The 21,133-nt window shown below is 41.5% G+C and overlaps 1 protein-coding gene across 2 annotated transcripts in view; it reads right to left on the bottom strand.

Annotated features, from left to right (window-relative positions):
* The window catches only part of LOC120796495 (Kv channel-interacting protein 2), a 90,147-nt gene extending 69,262 nt beyond the window's left edge, over positions 1-20,885 (bottom strand). Inside the window, exon 1 of one of the 2 annotated variants that reach the window (XM_040139404.1) lies at positions 20,591-20,885. In XM_040139404.1, the coding sequence (XP_039995338.1) occupies positions 20,591-20,663 (73 nt within the window). In that variant the 5' untranslated portion in view covers positions 20,664-20,885. The remainder of the gene's footprint in view (positions 1-20,590) is intronic. The other variant, XM_040139405.1, reaches the window with a different exon arrangement.
* Positions 20,886-21,133: the final 248 nt, after the last annotated feature.

Raw genomic sequence — 21,133 nt, forward strand, 5'->3', positions numbered from 1 at the left:
CAGCTCCCCATGTAGCAGCTTCCCGTACATTGACTGTACACCAAAGCAGACTGTATTTTAGTGTAGGACCCAATGGAAGATGAAATGTAAATAGAGCTCCTACATGTGACAAAACACACCAGCTGTGTCTACCCACGGGCATGCATGTACAGTAGGCGTTCTTGATGCTACCAACAGATTTGGGTTATAGGTGAAATACCTCTGCCTAGCTTAGCGAGCTGGACGACTTCATACATTTAACTCACCTCAAATAAGCATATGATTAAGATTTCAGCACCTGGAACACACATGGTGTGTTGTGAAAAGCAGTCAAGGATTTTGTTACCACTTGCAAAAACTCTGAAAGCTGCAATTTAGCAACAAAACACAGAAGCCTGTGTTTTGTTGCGTTATCATGCACTCATTTAAGATGTAATTGCCTGTTACTGTAGTGGTGTAGGTTCAGTGATATTGGTCATCATGCAACTACTGTAGTTGGGAAGATGTTAACCTGCAGTCATGTTACCTGCATTCACTGGTGTCCCTTGTATTTTTTTATTAGTGTAGTATGTGGGTGGCAGGTTGTTCAGGAGGTGGGACTCTTTAATGTTTTGGGTTGGAAAATAGACTGTCTATTTGTAGCTGTTGCACTAGTTATGTGAAAATGGCAGTAAGTCAGAGATAGGCTGACAGTATTATAGTAGCCTCAAGAATAAAATATTATTATATATAATATGTATATAATTTTTTAAAGACATGAGGAAATAAAAGTGTGGGCAATTTTTGTCACTCATCATGTAAAAGGTCCTGATACTGAAGCATTAGCTAATATGAAAATGTTTTTAATCTTGCTAAAACAGCTGATAAAAATGTAATCAGCTCTATCTCTATCCAATAAACCTTTTATTAATTTCAATAAAAATCCCCTCCATGTGTTTTCATTTTCGTATCCCATCTTTCCTTTAATTAACCTTAGATAGATTTCACCTTACAGTTGCCTCAGAGAACTGGAAGCTAAAGCCCTGTAAAAGCCCAGCAGGTGTGCAATAACAAAGCTCACGTGCAGCTCTTCTCTTCTGTTGGGTTTCTGTAAGATCAAGTCTGCTGTTTAGACAGGCTTTTAGGCTATGATGAACTGAGTCACAGACCTCAGCCCTCAAAGCTATCTGCCAGCTGAAATCAAAGCCCAGGTGAGTGTGTGCCAAGCGTATAGGTATATATGTCTGCGTTTGTTTAAGCACAGATTGTCTGCCTGTTACTGAGGGGCTGCTGTCCTGTTGTTTATATTGCCACCTTACTCGTCACACAAGGTTAATTGTTGGGATGACCTTTATCTAAGCAAATACCTCAGAGACATTACAAGCCTGGCAATACCCTCAGTATGGAGAGAACAAAAATACACAAAGAGAGTATGTGTGTGTTTGTTTAGAGAACTAACACCACCCTAATCCCAGACTTCGTTATGGGGCCATGAAATAGTCCTAGAGATAGAATTAGATTGCGTGATGTGTTGGCAAGTCAAAGTATTAAACAGTGCTGGATTTTTGCCAGCTTTTGGGCGCCTCTGTGTGGTTGCTTGTATGGCTTTATTAATATATGGCTGCATAAAGTGATTATTGGAGAGAGCCTTAACACCAAGTGCACATGTGCATGTCAAATAAATAACCTGAATGATAATAATAAGAAAAGACAACCATATGATATCCAAAGATAGACAGAAAAAAATAATACAGTCAGCATTAAAAGCTGGGACACCTCTACCATTTGACTGTGCGCTCAGCAACACAGCACAACAAAATCGTCAACTGTGGCAATGCTAAGAGACAGAGGGAATGATTTCTGCTTATTAAACAGAAGTTCCAGTGGATAGGAACTGTTTCCTCTGGTGTTCAGTTAACTTGAAAGTGACATGGAAAGCATAAACGCAGGCTTTATTGTCAGCTACACCATCACCACTACCTCCTAAGACCTCAGTTTTATTAGAAAAGACCAGAGTACAGCAAAGAAGATGAAAAACTGTCAGAGGTATGTGTGGGCTTAATTAGGCAGGTCTGGGGAAGCATGTCTGGAAAAAAAAACAGAGAGACAGTGCAATTACTCTCTACTACTAAAAAAGTTGGGCTTTTTTTTTTTAAAGGCAATCTATTCCATGTTGCAGAACACACTGAAGCTGAAAACTAAAGCTGAATTAAGCAATTTCTGGCCACTAGGGGGCAGACGAAATAGCAGAAGGACACAAAGCCCTGATACAACATTCTCTTCATGTTGAATTCTAGTTTCTGGCAAGCACAAGTCCAATATTCACTGGTCCTGTAGCGGTGTTTAAACTCTGTCAAGCATTTTGATGTCTCAGTGTTTTGATTTTTCAGCCCACAACTTTATTATTTTGGCTCTAACTGCCCTCATCCCAAATCAATAGGCAGCTGTTTTCAGGTAATATGCTCTAAAAACCCACTGTACTTTACCAGCCCAGCAACAAATGGCAGACGGACTGAAGCAACTAGCTGGTAAAATAGTGGACCATTTAGCAGCTAAAAAAAGATATCTTTCTCAGGAGTAGGTGGAGACCAAAACAGAGCTTGAAGGAGACTGAGTACTGGACTTACATTCGCCAACACAACTCCAAATGAATGAATCCTGCCATATCAACTTAATAAGGGGATATTAAGTCATTGTTGTGTTTGCATCTTGTTATGCTGCCCCCCTAGTGGCAAAAAATCAATGATGAGATTTTTGACTTTCTTCACCAAATTTGCTGTCTACTTGGCAGGTAGTGTATGTTGATTTATCATAGTTTTTCTGCAAAAACTGTCTGACAGAGCTGGTAAAAGCTCCATAAAGCAGCAGAGTTGGGTGATAATTCTGGTTCTGTCATTATGAGCGACCACTTTCAGTTTACAAACATTCATATGGCTGAAGTATAGCATGCACAAGTCACAACAAACAAACACATTCAAATAAATCACCAGTCAAGTTCATGAAGCCTATGAGGTCAGTCACTCATTCATACAACGGCTGTCGTTCTGAGGTTTTTCAAGCCAAATGTCTCAGTAAAGACAGGGAAGAGATCCACCAGAGACTGTCTAACCATGTCAAAGCTCAAGGAAGGAATCATAGGTATGTTTCATGTTTGCAATTCAAATCTTGGTGCTCCTGCAACCTCGTCAGCATTAATATACACTTTTTGCTTCACAACCTGAAAATCTGTGTAATCCTCTGCTTTAAAATTGATTTAATTTTATTATTATTTTTATTTTTCCTTTAAAAAAAAAAAAAAAAAAAATTTGCTTAATGTTGTCACATTTTTGTTTAAAGTATGACAATGATTCCAGTGTGTAAACTGTGACTGAATGTGAGCATATAAAAGGAAATGAGTAATCATAAACCAATAATAAGGAAAATTGTCTGCTACAGGAGCTATGATCCAAATAATCCAAATTCAGGCCTCACTTTTTTGCCGGAGTCATCTCACTGATTGGCTCCAACCACTGGCCTATCACACAAAGCACACTGGCACATGTGCTTCTAGTGGCTGCCAGAGTTATCTCTATTCCACCTCCTTTCATTTCAAAGTAGTCCTTAGGAGAGGAGTAAGTAAAGATAATTGGCTCATATACACAGGGGCCACCCTCCAGCAGTTTAGGTACCTCACCGCACACAAACACATGCATATTCACTCACACAGACAAAGATGCACACAAACTGCACAGGTGGTTGATTAAGGTTATAATGCGAGTGAGGAGAATGTGGGAATAGAGTGACTGTAGTCATTAACAGCCATTGGCAGGTGGTGTAACAGAGTCTAAGAGAGCATCTAATGACAGAGTAAAGGGGAAAGAGCCATCTGAAAGGAGTCAGACAGTATTTCCTCTTGAATATTATTATTTTGCCTCTAAGGTCCACACAACTCGCAGCCGTGAAATCTGGATGAGCTCCATGAATGTGTGTGTGTCTTCATGATGTCTGTCAGAGTTTGTGTGTCTTTGTGCATCTGCATGCGTGCTGTAATTGTTTATGAGTGTGTGTGTGAAGCATGCCAAATCATTGTCCCCCTGTCGTTTAGTGTGGGGAGAGCTGAGGGAAGGAGAGACCCCCAGATCCCAAATCCGAACCGCAGCTGGCAGAATGCGATAAGACAAACATGCTCCCCCATCAGGACGCAGCTGAATGGGAGCAGAGGAGGAGAAGATGAGTGGAGAGGAGAGAGGGAGGTGTACGGGAGAAATGTCACAGTTTTCTAAGATTTACAAGGGGACGGCGTCTATGTGGGTATGTGTCCACACACATTTCTGCGTGTATGTGTGAATGTGGGCGTGTGTTTGAAATCATACTTTCATATTGGGCCATGATCCAGTTTGCTTTCCCATTTGTCTATAACTTTTTGTTATAGAAGGGCTATACTCAAAATGCCAAACTTCAACAAAGTCAGAGAGACACAGACACGACGACAGAATAAAAATCCCAACAATTCGATTCAAGTATGACTCACACCTAGACAGAGTCAATTACAAGAATTGGCCTATTATGTTCTAAACAGCGTATCCTAAGAAAAACATCTTTGGCTGTGAAACTTAGGGAAAAAGTACAATGCATAAAGTTCATTTGAAGTTCAGCTTGGTGGTCTGACAGAAATGAGAACTCCACTCTCTTCATTTGTCTCACATTATTTCCTCTTGCAGGTGGGTTATTAAAGCTCTGATGGATGTGCATGCATTACCGCTGTCTACCAACCATCTTCTAGTCTGTTTGATGCTGAAGAGCCATGGTATTAAAAAAATCTTTCTACAGTGACCATAAAAATTAACCTGCATCAATGTGCTGTGTTAAAGTCTTTGTGCGTGTGTTTGTATGTGCGTACAACCCAGTATCTCTGACTGCACTACAGCGTATCACTTCCATCCATAATACAATGTGAAAAGCACTCCTACTTGAGTGAGCTGAGTGGAAACCTATACTTTGACACTAACGCAGCAGCCGTCTTCTTGTGGCAGAAAACAGTCTCTGTCATGATGGCTGAGGCTGAGGGGCTGACAAAGGAGGTGAAGAGGAGAACAGAGGCAAGAGGATTATCGTCAAAGCTTTCCTGTCATCATGGCCGCAATCCTGGTCGCAAATTCAGCAGAGAAAGAGAGGGACGTTAGAGGAGAAAGGGGGGAGAGGGGGAAGAGGATTTCCTCCTGAACCAAGACGACCTGCACTTTGACTAACAAATGAGAGACAAATGGTGCCATCAGCATTAACCAAGGCTCCTCAAATCTTTAAGACACATCACTTTGTGCCAAGAGAGCACTGACCAGGACTTCACTATTCCTCTCTGTCCTGCTTTCGCTGACACACACACACACACACATTAGGACAGTAAGAGCAGCTGCCAAAACCTTTCATCACTTTACTACTGTATGCACACACACCAACGCACTTAAAGTGGCGAGTTTTGAGATCCTGCCTTTCATTGCAAAGGTGTTTTTGTACTTTCCAAAGACTGCTTCATGATAATACCCATTTGTTTAGTAACTATCACTGCTCATGCTGCTCAACTACTCAATTTTTCTCTTGTATTTAATACAGAAAAAACTGTTGATGCTGCAAGTCACTTCCTTTATGCTACGCATATTTTACTAAGAGATACACCAGGGAAATGCGTGTTTATTTATGTAAATAGGTCAGAAATTATTGTCGTCAATCATATAATACTAATTCTTAAATTATAGAAAAGCTACACTTATATGTACAGATGATTACTGATGATGATAATAAGTGGTCCTACACACTGCGGAGGGAGAGCAGCATCTGGCATATAATCAGCGGCAGGAGCAGTGCTCATCAACAGGCTCGGTTCAGCTGTTTGTTGTATTTCAAAGTTTGAGCCATTAAAAAAGTACCAATCATTGCTTATTACTGCAGAGTTGCAGTGCATTGCTCCATTCTATCTTTAGACTGCCTGTCTAACTCAAAGCAAAGTGAAGAGCAGCACAGAATTGTTTAAAGAGCTGCTATGAAACAGAGACATAGAGGGACCGATTCACCTCTGCTGCTGTAAAGACACAGCCAAGTAGGCGAAGTAGACTTGGGAAAGAGGAACAAACCCCCGTCTATCTTTTTCTCTCCATCTCTGTTAAAGGAATACTACACCCACGTACTCTCAAATTCTGTCGCAGGCTTTCCTTCGTGTGTGTTTCATGTGTTTCACTGACTGTCTACGTTAAAACATAAAGGAGAGCCGGAGATGGAGAACTGAGGAATAGGAGGGCTCACAGTTTCCTTCTGTTTCACGGGTAACACAGTAACACAGACTCACAGGCACAAACAACACTCATACAGTACATATAACAAATGCAGTCGTTCCTGAGACTGAAAGTGGCTGCACACGTTGATGTGATTCATATCTAATGTAAGCTCCCCATAAAGATTTTATACGACACATTCCTCCAAGGACCAGAGTAGTGGGACTAAGGTTAGGAGTAAGATGCATCCAGCACCGAAAGTATCCTCCGCTGTCCTCACCATACCCAAATCCCAGAGCCACTTAAATTCACTTCACTACTTACCACCTTAGCTGCCCAAGTACGTTTCAACCCACTTTAGCCACGGCAGAGGTTTATAAAGACATATTGACATCATCCAGTTGACTCCAAATCTACACTTCTGCAGCCAAAAGTGAGGTTGAATATGTTACTTTGTTACTGTGATTGAAATAAGTTGGGAGAAGGATGAACAGAGTTTGGCACGCTGAAACATTTCAACAACAGACACAGTCAGACACATAGCGGTATGTGAATTGATTCCTGCTTCATTGAGTCAGTGAGCTGTAAGTTAGCAGACTAGACATAAGGAACGCCTGTATAATTTCATGCAATAACCAACCCCATCCCCTCCTTCCAGTCTCCATAATACTGCACTTCATCCAGAGACAAAATGAAAATGAGAGTGGTGCTAAAAATGTTTCCCACAAGCATCACGCCGACATAAAGCCAAACTAAGAGGCAGGCAAGCGGTGACAGAGGTTCTTTTCTAGCTGCTTGGAGGTGCTGACAGAGAGCAGCTGTGGTATTATAGTTCTGAATCAACAGATCAATGGCCATCAGTCTCACCTCTGTGTGTGTATATATATGTGTGTGTGTTTGCCCTGTGTGTGTCTGCTGTGTCTCAAGTGACTAACAGTTTGAACCTGTACTACTCACAAAATGGATGCTGCATTAGTCCATAAAACTGTGATTAGATTCACTGCCTTGAAGGCCTGTTAAATAAAAATAAATAAATAAATAAAATACAGGATATACAAGACCAGATGATATTGGTGCCTTCCAAGTTTGAAGTTATTTCATTTTCATCAAACAATCGACCTACAGAGTCGTATCTGAGCTTATTAAATTGCTTTTGCCCATAGTCAATGTGCGTTTGGGTGGTGGAGTGTGTTTTTGTCTGGCTGCCTGCCCTGATCACATTTAACTGCATGTTAGATGTGCTTTTTTTCTGGAAGTCTTTGATAGAAATGGGAGAGGTTCAGAGACAAAAGGATCTGAGGCCTGGCCAATGTAGGCTCTGTTTTCACTTTTTATACCACAATCACTATCACAGAGAGGGAACGACTGAGCGTGCCTCTAGAGGTTACTTCTGTCCTCTTCTAACACACTCACTCACACACACACACACACACACACACACACACACACACACACACACACACACACACACACACACACACACACATGCAGATGCTCACATGAGACCATGAATCTTTGATCTGCTTCACACTAAGCTCAGAGATTTTTTAGCATTTGGACAAGAATTACAAATTAAAAACACATTCAAAAGGGGAAGAGTGAAAAGGCAAAATTGCTCAATGTACCGTAATAATTCAGTTATTCACATTAATTTACTGAGCCATCACTTTAAAGTTCCCACAACTGAGATGAATTATTCAGCAAACATGTCAATCATTATCAAAGGTTTTTCAAAATGTAGACTGTTGAATGTAGCACCGAACACAATGTGTCGACCAGTCCGAAAGATACTACAGTAGATTTTTTTAGGACATTACTATATTTGAGAATTTAAAACAATCTGATTAGGAAATACTGGCCGATTGTCATTTTGAGTTATACAAATAACATAAACAAATATTGTGATTAGGACTCCTTCAATTTGTTTGTTTTTCAAGAGAACCGTGGCGCAAAATATACTTAGCAGGATATTTTATAGTTGAAAAATAAACATGTCAGTGCCCCCTGGTGGACAATCTTTGTAACGATGCAGTGTCTCTACATTACCACAAACACACAGTATTTTTGGTATTTCTTTACTGCAATTTCTTATTATGTGTTGGCCGACATATACGAGATAGCGATTGCTCTGCAATAAAATAATATCAACTAATATAGAGGCCTGGAATATTTATCAGACTAAGTCTAAATTTGTCCACTGAAGAGATGAGATTTTAAAATACAGAGATTTTGGATGTTCCGTATATCTTTAATAAGAACTTTTTTTTATTCAAGAAACCTAAAATAAAGAGGTATTTTTAAAAAATGGGGAACAATTTGCTTTATAATAAAGTGTAAAAAATGACAGCACAGTATGTGCTGTGCCTGTGTGTATTTATGTTTGGGCTCATGATAATCAGAATGTGTCTATGCACATGATGCTGTTAACTCTTTTGATGGTCCCTGCAAAGCTAATTTTTCAGGCCCAAGACATCCTGCTGTTTTTTTGTCAACTCAAATTTAGCACAGTTTAAAAACTGAAAGCAGCAAGGACAGAACATGATATTTGTACGTTTTTCCTGTTAGAAGAAAACACAACCCAAACATTAGCCTGATAAGTACTAGTGTCTGGTCTCACAACACAGTACTTAAAGCAGGATGGATTCACAAATAACTTGATGATGCAAATAGCTACAACAATTCCCAAAGTATAGAGGATTATAGAGTTGGGGCTAACATTAGGAGTGCATGAATTAAATTGAGAGAACATTATAAAATAATTAATAACACAAAATCTGATTTGGAGTGAACATGTGTGCATGTAACATTATATTAACACGTAATCTCAGTGATGTTAGTGTGTGATTATTTTCGCATGTTTTTCATATTGGCATTCTCCACTATTAACATACTGAAATGTTAAAAATTCAGAACTTTGGAATGACAATAAAGGGTTCGCTTGTTGCATTAGAAATGATTCACCCTGGAACTACAGCAGATGGCCTGTCTATACTGTATATGTCTCTTCATAGCACAATGGGTGAAGGGTAACATTTCTACTTACATTGTTTATCCTTAGTTGCTCTTTTCTCTTACGTCCTTTAAGACTGACTCGTGTCTTGCAGATAATGTCTGACAAGCAGAAAGATGCCTGTGTTTCGCTGCCTTAACTGTACGACCTTATCTGAGTTCACCCTGACACCCTCACTGAACGGAAGGGATGATATGAATAAATTTCCCTTTAGTGACAAACTACCACTACACATACACATACACATACGCATTATTCTCCATCACTGTGCCCAGTAAACTCACAACATGTGCCCACCCAGGCATTAGAGGAGAGGAGAGGAGGGGAGAAGAGAGACAAAGGTGGGTGAAAAGTTAAGGTGAGAGAAGAGGTGAGAAGAATCTGCCTTTCTCTTGTCAAACTCTAATGACTGTAATGTCATGATCTACTCAGGAATATCAATGAGATAGTATTGTACACACAGACACTCCTGCAAAGACTTCTGCAAGACATTTACAAAAGCACACACAACAACCAGGATGTTTCCCTGTACTGCTCACAGATTGCCTGAGCTTTAAATGAGGCTACTGTCACCACATACTAAAACAAACAAGTAAAACTCAAGCGCAACTCAAATAGAGTAAGGTACAATTAATTACTGGATGCTGATAAGTTGGTGTTCAATAGCAATTTATCGACTAATAATCAAGTATCAAATTGATTCAAGCATTGCCTATCAAATCGGAATCCTTTCAAGTCTTTTATTGAATCCACTTGTAATCACTTTTCAACATCTGTAAGATTTGAGAGCTGTAATGACGTTTTGTTGGCTGAGCAAGCAGAAACAGTACAGTTTTGAGTGGTAGCCCAATTATTCTTCACAACCAGTAGCTACAGCTTAAAAATGACATAAACAGCAGCGTCAGATATGAATTTCTGTATTAAATATGTAACTGACACATTAAAATAACAGGTGTAGCCTAAATACTCTTGCACAACTCTCACAAGCTACATGCTTCGAATATGGGAGGTCCCAATTCGCCGTAACTAGGAGATTCTGACAAGTGAAAAATCGTGTCAGCAGTCTCGAGGACGGCAGGCTGGTTGACAAGGCAGATTGTGTCGTTTGTTCCTCCATCAAACAATCTTTGGCCGAGTAAAGACACCATCTTGCAGAGAACGAAGTAACTATACGTTATCCAAGTTAAATTTTTGCCTTTTGGCAAGCTACTATACAATTTGGAATTGATGTTAATTAGCAATAGGTGATATAATCTGCTGCCACCTCATTTTAACTAGAAAACCCAATAAATAACAGGAATAAATTGGTAATTAGAGCATGAAGCAAAAGAGAGAAGAAGGAAAGAAGGGATGGAAGCGCTTGACAACCACAGACTACCTACTGTACATAAATTACATATCGCCACACACTACAGTAAATAAGAATTTGACTGGCATGTCAAAGCGTTGTGAGAACTTTACATGCTTATTAACACACATAAAAATGAAACTTTAATTAACTAGTTCAATCCCCAAACTGTGCTTATCCTGCTCAGTGAGAGTCAGGAGTGCCATTATACACCATCGGTAATGTCTCCTATGATGCCAAAATCCAGCAGAGCCTCTCTCAGTCATGAAAAGACAGTAAGGAAACAACAGGCCCATATTTCATCGCATTAATTTTATACTGGCCTCATTAATAATCGTTAGCCCTTTTAATGACTCTTTCTGAGTGTGCATCAGAACGTGCACACCATGTCTCCTTAATTCACCCTCATTAGAAGCAAACATCTTGCGGTTGTAAAAAAGTTTGCAACCTAAAAAACAACCTTCAGACAGATGCTACCCTTTGACTTTCTTCAAGACCACTTTTCATTACCACTTTTATAATTAAATCTAATATTAGTTTAAAACTGGGCATTACTGCTGCTGACTAAGCTGTGAATTTAAGAGTCACAGTTCAATATCACACTTGGTCATGCATGGCAAACTGGATTTTACATACAATTTGTTAATACATCAAATACAGAGAAAGAAATTTTAGTTAACTGTTATATTTTATGTGTTTCATGAATTTAAAACTAACTCATTCCCGCTGACTTTATCTTATTGTCCGTTTCATCTCTACCTGGCCACCTAGAGCTTCTCAAAATGTTCTGAAATGCCAGGAAAAAAAAACATAATTACCTGAAGCTGGTTGAGAATTTGGCTGACTGTAGCTTTTCTACAGGGTAGAGATGAGGACCAAGCTGTCAGGAAGTGTCCCTTCTAACAGCCCTGCCCGAACAGGCTGCCAAAGACAGCCCTGCACTGTGCGACGTGTTTGGTGGGACGAATTTTAAAAAAAATAGTTAGCCTACTTTACATCAGTTAATCTTACCTAAAACACTATGTTACTAATCATGCACTAACCCAGTAAATTGTCATAATAAATTAGTTTTTTCTTTACTGCCTATTATATTACTGGTAGTAAAATAAAAGCAACTAGCATGGAATGTCATAAGCAAGCAGTCGTTTAGGCTTCCAACAAGCTGTTAGCTAATGGTACTCACCAAATCCAAAGTCAAATCCGTCAGGATAAATCTAGGAACTACCTCTTTTTTAACTAAATTGGTTGATCAAAGTTATCTGTGGTGAAATGAAAAGCCCAAATACATGACTTGAAACTCAAGCTAGGTTCTATCATTAGCACAAAATACAGCACTCTCCACTGAATGTGACAGTGTTTGAAAGACCAATTTTAACCAGCACAGCAGAATTGCTAACAAAATGTCCCATCGCAGCAGGAGATGAGCAGCTAGCCAATGTGAGCAGGTGCTCAACAATCAGAGTGGAATTTGATAAAAGTGCTTTCATTCTTCAAAAGTCACACAGGGCATTCTGTTTGGTGTGGGGTGGGGGGCATTGTTTCTCTCTCTGTCTTCACTTTTCAGCCTCATCACATCACTCTCTCTTTCTCAATGCTTGCCCCCTCTCCACTCTTTATACGATATTAGGTTCGGGGGCCACCTTTAACGGTAATGTCAGTGGCTGCTGTGCTGTTCCAGGTCGGTAACGATCCCATTGCTGTCGTGACTGTCACTCCACCAATCAATCAAACCTGCCTGTGTGAGAGTTTGTGTGTTTCTTTGCGTGTGTTTATGTGTGTGTGCGTGTGTGTGTGTGTGTGTGTGGGTTTGTGTGTTGATTAGTAGACTCCATTAACTCTTACGAAATTCTGGTGGCAAGCCATGGTGCCTGGGGAGAAGCACTTATGGAACGTCAGGTTGCTGTGTGAGTAATCGGTTTACCAGTGCCAGAGGGAGATAGCAGGGGGAAAATAGGATTTTCAAGCCCTGCAGTCAACAAGCAAACACCCAGAGCGAGCAGCATGCAATGGAGATGATTAAAGCAAATGGATTTTCAAGAACATAAATACGTTGTTGGACTTCTAAAGTCTGTATCTTTCAAATTTACATGTGTACAGTTTGGCGTGGCTGCCTGAGAGGAAGTACAGGTTGGTTCAACAGTCGGGTCAGGACACAGAGTTATAAAGCTCTGTGAAGCTGAACACAAAATTCCCAGCTCAGCATTTCAGCGTTTCTCAATAATCTTCTCTCACACAATTGTAATACCTTGAACTATACTGTAGCCTCCAATATGCAATTGGTCCTGTTTCCTTCCACCTTGTCAAACTGTGCATATTTAGCTGGTTGAGGATTTGGCTGACTTCAGCATCTCTCTCCCTTGAGGAGATAAAGACCAAGCTGTCAGGAACTTCCCCTCTGACAACCAGGCCTCAGGCTGACAGAGGAGCAATGATGAAGGCAGCCATTTTGGGACTAGAGCAAGGGCACCCTGGAAAATATCGTGTTGTCCGAGAAACATTTTGTAATAACAGCTGCTTTAACAATTTCTGCTACCATACAATGTAGCAATAACAGACATTAAGATTCGTCAAAGTTTAAGTTGGAAACTCAAATTGGATTTTCTCGGTCTAGCATGTCAACTACTTGTAACATTTTTTTTCTCAATTTGTTTGACTTCTCCACACAAATTGCAGCAGAAATTAGCGAGACAAACTGTGTTTGATGGATGTCTATTTCTGTTTGGATACAGGAGCACACGAGAAGTCATGTTTTCCAGGTTGCCTTATCAACCAGCATGTCGTCCTCTGTATATAATCAGTTGTGTCTGGTGTGTTTAGTCTTCAAAGGTTCCAGTAAGCTTAAATACTATTTGCAGGTTTCGGAGGGATTTTTGAGTGTGAAGTATCTGATAAAATATCCAAATCATAAGTAAAAGCTGATACAAGTTGGTTTACCATTAAACCTCAATGTTCACCTCGAATCACAACAGAATAACTTTTTATCTGCAATGACTATTTCAAGACATTGCTCCAGCATCTACAGTCCAGGTTAAAGTATCACTGTTTAGAGCCATACGGCATGGAAAAAGTAACACTTCTCATCACCACTGACTGGAAAAAGTGGATGACAGTCTCCATTAAACCTGGCTTGAGAGGGCTATCCAACACTTTGTGCACTGGGAGAGATTATGTTTATTCTGACTGGGAGGATAAATGACAGATATTGAGCAGGTTTGCCCACTGTGCTTTCTTCTCTGTTTCACAGCTGCGCACACGCATGTGTGCGTGTGTGTTTGTATGTGTATGCGTGTCAAGTGTGCATGTGCACGGCTTTGTGCTATTGACTAGACCTTGACCAAAGTTCTGTCAGAACTAACTGATTGATTGTAAGACCACACTCTCACACTGCCATCCCTCGGGCCAAAAATCTGTGTGTGTGTGTGTGTGTGTGTGTGTGTGTGTGTGTGTGTGTGTGTGTGTGTGTGTGTGTGTGTGTGTGTGTGTGTGTGTGTGTGTGTGTGTTTATGCCTATATGTGTGGTGTGTGAGAGCACAAGAGATTTTGATTATGTCAAGAGCAAACCCTAGGCTTCCTCTAGTCACCTCCACTTCTCTCTTTATCAATCACTGCTGTCGATCAACATGAAGTTGTTACTCAAGAACCTTTTATGAATAGAGTTTATGTCCTCAGTAGGCCCGTTCACAACTAAATTACAGTCACTAATTGTCCGCTTGTTTCTGCTGTTTCCACTTTTCTTACACAGCATCTTCTATACAAACCCCAATGAGTACTGTAGTAAAAAAGAATAGGGGGAAAGGTGGCAGCACATACTCCTCCAGACATCCTTTTCTCCGAAACAGTCAATGGCAGTCATGCCTGCCCTTCAGACATCCTCTACACAAATGTATACAGCTTCTCACACACACAAACACATACACACGCACACACGCTTGCGCACACACACACACACACACACACACAACACAGACACACCCACAGTGATCCCCTATCTTCAATCTGAGACCTGCAAGCCGATAACCTCTGAAGACAAAGGACTCTCTCTTATATACACACACATACAGACTGAGTGAAGGAGCACAAAGAAAGAGGAGCAAGGGCTGCAACCTACACTGTAATACACAACAACGTTTTTTGACTATCTGCTGACCTCGCCTCCTGCCCAAACTGATGAGTTACTAGTAGTCTAATGGAGAATGTCTGAGCTAATGGACAGGAAATCATCCTCTAATGCAGATCATATGTTCAAAGTGACAGCAGAGCAAAGTGAGAGAGAGACTCACAATGAACGTCATGGGGCTCCGTCACACTCAGAGACACTTTCCGTCAATCAATCAAGCAGTCGCTTGTTGATAAACATCTCTGACAAGGCAACAGAGTCAGACTGATGTTGATAAACGAAAACTCTTCGCTTACGTTTGCAATGCCTAGAATCAAACATTTGTTTCAATTTATATTCCCCGCTGCCTCTTAATTCCTTCATCCTCAATCTAAAATGTACACTGACTTTTCCCAGCCAAATTTTGCTCCTCCCTCCCGTCTTCCTATCTCCTGTTGCTCTCTTCTCCATCCTTTCACCTCCTCTCCTCTCCTCCTTCTCAATCCCCTGCAGACATTTATAAATGAGAATGCCTGAGAGAAGGGGGGGGGGGTGATGAGGAACAAGGGAGAGGTGAACAGGGCTTATTTTAATTAACGATTGCCTGTAGATTCGGTCAAAGATTAAAACTCATTAGGACTGATTCTGGCTTCCAGTCCCATTAAGCTAGGGTCCCACCGTGGTCTGAAAGAGTTTGAGAGGAGGGAGGCAGGACAGGGGTCAGGGAGGGGGTTTGGTACGAGGATGGACAATGGGGAAGCTAAGAAGTGAAGGCTACGGTATGGAAGCAGTCACTGACAAAGGGGAGAGACATGAAGGAGAGACGGGATGAATCTGGACACGGAAAGTGAGACTCTCAAGACACTGTTAGAGACAGAAATATATCTGATGTTATTATATAATCTGATTTGTGAGAGTGAAGACAGAGTGAGTGGGAGGAGTTTGATAGAGTCAGAGAGAAAAGAGTTCAGCGTAAGTGGGGACTGTCAGTCAGATTATTCAAAGATATATCGGGGACATTAGGAAAAAGACGGGGGAGGATGGATGGGCAATTATGTAAACTTCTTCATTTCTACATGCAAACATACTTTAAGAGGCACAAATTTGAATGTCAAAAAGAACTCAGGTCTCAGGTGGGCAGCTCCAATATCATTACGGGACTATACTGACGGATGAGAGTTGTGCATTAAGAGAATAAGATTGGCAGGAAGAGCTTCTGTTATTGGGCAAACAATGCCTGCAGACTACCAAAGAGCATTGGTGGGATTTTCCTGGGAAACGCAATACGGTCTGCAACCATCATCTTGCACTTTGCTCCTGTCCTTCCTTTGCCCCTTTCCTTCCTTCCTGACATTCATTATTCTTTTTCTTTCCTTCCATCAATGATGTAACCAATTTGACAGATAAGGGAATCACTCCAAGCATTCCTCCATGCAGGAATGCAGTCATTTCACATCAGCAATTCCGGCACTACCAGGAGAGACCCCGGGCCTGGGAACCCGGAGAGGACCACTGATGAGGCACCGTTTGTCACATGTGTCCCGGCACAACAGATGACACATTAAATCAAGGCTTTTAATTAATGCCAGTGGTCATTATGGTTCTAGCTGCAGCAAAAGCTGCCATGACGAGAAGGTGACTCTAGGCGAAACTCCCTCTGACAGGCTCAATTATGAAGGCAATGTTTGCCCTGGAATCGGTTCAGTATAGCAATTGTAAATCATGATTATCACCACGGGGGGTCTGCATCAGTCAGTAGGTTGTAGTACGTGTCATTTGGGTTCCAGACCAGCTAATACCCTTCAGCTCAACAGCTCTACCCTTTCTCTTGGCTATCTTCCTTGTGTGACAGGACTTTCCTGACTTTGAGTCTGGCATGTGTCTGACTGCCAATACTTCTAACATTGCTCATTAAGAGAGCTGTGTGTGTGTGTGTGTGTGTGAGAAGATTAATCAGAGGCTAGAGATCTCTCCTGTAGCTGAGAGCTGTGTGAGATAAGTCAACTGTAGGGGAATTTTAACATATTTATTAGGTTAAGTTAAGTAAAAAACACTTCACCTCAAGCGCCCTTACAAGTTTGTGACTGTGCAACCTCACACACCATAGATTAGGTTATTACAACAACAATAATAGCTGGAATGTATGCTTTGTCTGTGATTGTGTATGTGTGTGTGTGTGTGTAAATTCGCATTTATGAGCCTGAGTGTGTGAGTGGTGCATCCGTAGGATTGTGCTGACTGTTGGGAAATGGGCGATCAGCTCACTGTGCCAAGAACTGGTATCCAGTTAATCTACGAGATGGACAGCAATGCCTAACCTATCCTCCATTTACTATATAGCCTCTAAACACAAACAGTGTTGGTACACGATATTCTCTCCTATCTGAGGGTTTCTGTCCCACGTGCACACATTCACAAATAAATTTTAATCCCCTGTTTTCTTGAGTCCTTCATACAGAGCAAACTTTCTCACAGAAGTGGTTGGAAACTCAGACAATATTACATATATGGACCATTGAATAAAAAAAAAAGTGAGGATATAAAAGTGTTTGGCAAGTTTGGATTTGACAGATAAATCTGACGCATGATGAAAAAAAGAACAAACCATCTGAACATCAGGTTGATGTGGCACGATACCTCAAAGAAGCAGAAAAACAACCTATAGAGTCAATATATCTAAAAAATTGATGATATATTTAAAACATTAAAATCAACAACCCTGTCTTCTTCAGTAGTACCTGAGATGAGTATCAGACAGAACAACGGTTTGACTGGTAGCCTGGCTGCCTATCACTAACTTAGCCTTTACATAATATTCTGGACTTGAAGTGAAGTGGGAAAGTGTGTGTGTGTGTGTGTTTGTGTGTGTGTGTGCGTGTGTTTGTGGGATCCTTCTTATGTGTAGGTGATATGATTCCTCTTGAGTGTGGCTTGTGAGGTGGAAGAGGAGATTACTGCACCACGCTTCTATAATTACCTCTCATCTCCCAGCCGGTGCTCTTAAGCACAACGGGGAATGCCAGGGTACCACACACTCCGAGGTGAGGGTTGAGATAATATAATTGCATATGCAAAATATGCATATGTGTGGTGTGTGTGTGTGTATGTGTGAGTGTGTGTGTGTGTGTGTGTGTGTGTGTGTGTGTGTGTGTGTGTGTGTGTGTGTGTGTGTGTGTGTGTGTGCGTGTGTGTGTGTGTCCCTTCTGTGTGTATGTGTGATTGATATGATTGTGTTGTGTGTGTGGAAGAGGGAGAGACTGCAGCACGCACACTATAATTACCTCTCTCTCTCAGCTCTCGCTGCTCTTAGGTGGAATGGGGAATGCCACACACCACACCACACGACACACACACACACAGTGGGGTGCACGTCAGTACAGTGTAGCAGGCTGAGAGGGAGTTATTTCCAGAGGGTTACTTTTCAGTCAAATAGTGATTGGAGACCAGCCACACTACCTTTAAGCAATGCAGGTCAGCTTTGCTTTGAGCGCGCGCACACACACACACACACACGCACACACACACACACACATTCTCTCTCTCTTTTCTCACTCACTCACGCACACAAGTTGCTTGTAAGTAAGAAGAATGACTCACCTGTCCTTCCCACACAAAAAAAAGCCACTTAAGAAACCATTTTCACAAGTCATGCAGTGCACTCACATCCCACTATATACTTTTTCATTTTAGTGGGGATTATGAGGAAAATCACCGGTCACCTGCTTTTTCTCTCTCTGTCTGTCTCTCTATCTCTCTCACACACACACACACACACACACACATAAGCACACACAGCATACAATGGATCACTTTACAGTCAGCTGCTTCTAAATGATGAAAAATGCCATAAACAAAGACCAGCCATATTTCTCCACAGCTTTAGCTACATCACAACTTCAGTACCCTGACTCTTATTGGCAAGAGCCAGCTTTAATAACCATGCAAACTATCAGGGCTAAGTATGTTTTAGAGTTGACAGCGTCTCACAATGATGAATTAACCATGCAACTCACAGCTTTGAAAAAGTCATTAAAAACTATGCCAGGAGTAAATTGCTCCGCCACACTGAATGACTTGGTCCTCTATCTCCCCCGTTGCTCAACTATTAATAAAGCAATATGATTTCTTGTGGACAGACACAGGGGACCTTTTCAACAAGAATGAGAACAGGGCAGGAGATGAAATGTCTGAAAAGAGGAAAATGCTGATTCTTCTGAAGAGTTTAGATTTACATCACAGAAAGTTTCGTCTCCTCCACCGTCCCATTTGCTAATCATCCATAATACTTGTCATGGTCAGGTGTGTATTACATACTAATCTGAGACTGATTGGAGAGCCAAAGGTAAAGTTGCAATGGAAAAGACAGTCAAGCTGCGGAAGTGTGTCGTGGAGTCCCTGAGAAGCTCTGCAAAGCTCACTGTTTGTCCAAGCATGTCGGTCGGCACAGTGTGCGGGTTATGTAGACCTATGTTGAGTTGTATAGCCTGATGGATGTTTTGGATGATTTCAGCTGAACATACTTTATTCTTCTTAAATAAAAAAATAAAAAAAAACTTTCAGCAGTGGACTGTAGAAAAAAATGAAGCTGCAGCTTTTTAACTCACCCACACGTACAGTTCACACCCACACACATGCTTCGATACACACAAAAAATATTCACAGATAAATTTAGCAGAATCTACCCATATACTGCGTGTCTGTTGCACTCACACTAACATCAGCACACATGCTGCCACTGAGACACATTGCAATCATTTCGTAATTTAAGATGCATTAAATTTGCGACAAAGCTCTGCTGAGCTGCCAATCCGTGGACTCCGTGCAAATTAGATTCCGGTGTCCCCGACGAGCCCGAGGCGCACAGCTGTCTGGCCTGGCACAACTTCCCTCTGCAGGCCCGAGATGTGTTCGGGCACAAAAGCGAGCGTTTCATTTCGGCAGCTGGCACTTGACAGGCGAACGGTGCCCACGTACGCAGGGAGAGCTGTGCGCTGTAACGCGGCGACGGGAAAACACCTCAGGAGAGTGCTCAGCTCACAAAGGAGCACAGGCGAACCTCAGGTATGTGCCGGGTCGCTGTCACTCAGTGAATCATTACAAAAAGGGATGTGTGTCAAGTCTCATCTGTACTGACTAAGTGGAAGTACTGTCATCAGGTCGCTCATCCCAATTAGGGAGGGAAAGAAAGCACAAAATAGGACCTTTTTTTTTTTTTTTGGTCGCTCACATGTCTGCTGTGCTCGCAGAGAACATCAGCCTTCGCTTAACTACACGCCCAGAGTTCGACGTATCCAACTCAACGGCGATGTGAGAGATTCACAACGTGGGCGTCAGATCGGTCGGACAGGTGTTCACAACAGTCAAGACGGCGACGATAAGGTGGTCTCCCATAGCTGAGCCAGGCCAGCAAACACGCACACTGCTGTCTCAAAACTGTTGACAGACACCAAGCACCATCCACTAACACCATGCACCACTTACGCAACCACACTGACATGCAAAGCGGACATTAAAAGATTCAATATGTGTTTGGTTTTTTTTCCTCCATTCAAATATCGTTTTTCAACTCGTCGCCCCTCTCTCTTTTATTCCTTTAGAAAAAAGAACTATACTATGTTTGACTACTTTAGTGGGTTAACACAACAGCTACAGGAATAAAACAGAAACAAATGGTGCTACCATGGAAGCTGAAATTTAAAGTACGACAAAGATCATATAAAACTAATAAAATATTCATTAAAAAATATTGAGTTCTTTTTCGTAAGGGGACGAGATGAATGGCGAACAGGTTGTGAAATTTCGAAGCCACCTGAAGTTAGGTGGACCAGCCTCCTTACAGATGATCCGCTTTGGATATTAAATCTTTTTCTTTTTTTTTTTTTTGCAGGCAATTTGACAACATTCACCGGTGTTCCAGACGAAGGTTCACTCACCCGTTAGCTGGTCATATGATCCGTCCAGCTCTCTGGAGTCCGACAGGCTTTGGTCACGGTTTTTCGCCTTCATTTTCCCTCTGTGCGCCGGAATGTGGAACTGTGTCAAACAGCTGATATGTTGCGATTCTGTGTGTGAAAAATAATAGAGGTTTTTTGTCGTTCGCCCTCGCGGAGAATGGCTACAAGTATAATACCGTTAACAAGTCATATCTGATTTGGAATAGATTAAAGAGAGAGAGAGAGAGAGAGAGCCATCTAAGTCGTTGTTCCCCGTGTCTGTTTCTGTGTGCGCTCTCGGCGTCCGGGAGCTGAGTGAACCAAGCGCGCTTCTGGACGGCACTCTCACTTGGGCTAGTACGCGCGCACGCACACACTGAAGCACACAGACACACAAAGACAGAGAGAGAAAGAAGAAAAACAAGCACTGAAATCATCAAAATCTTTGAAATAGATTGCTAAGGTTTGGATATTTCTTTCTTTTCTTTTTTTTTTGAAGATTATAACAAATGGCCAAAATGTGGATATGACATTAGCGAGTTT

This window comes from Xiphias gladius, chromosome 11 (genome assembly GCF_016859285.1).
Source record: "Xiphias gladius isolate SHS-SW01 ecotype Sanya breed wild chromosome 11, ASM1685928v1, whole genome shotgun sequence".
NCBI lineage: Eukaryota > Metazoa > Chordata > Actinopteri > Istiophoriformes > Xiphiidae > Xiphias > Xiphias gladius.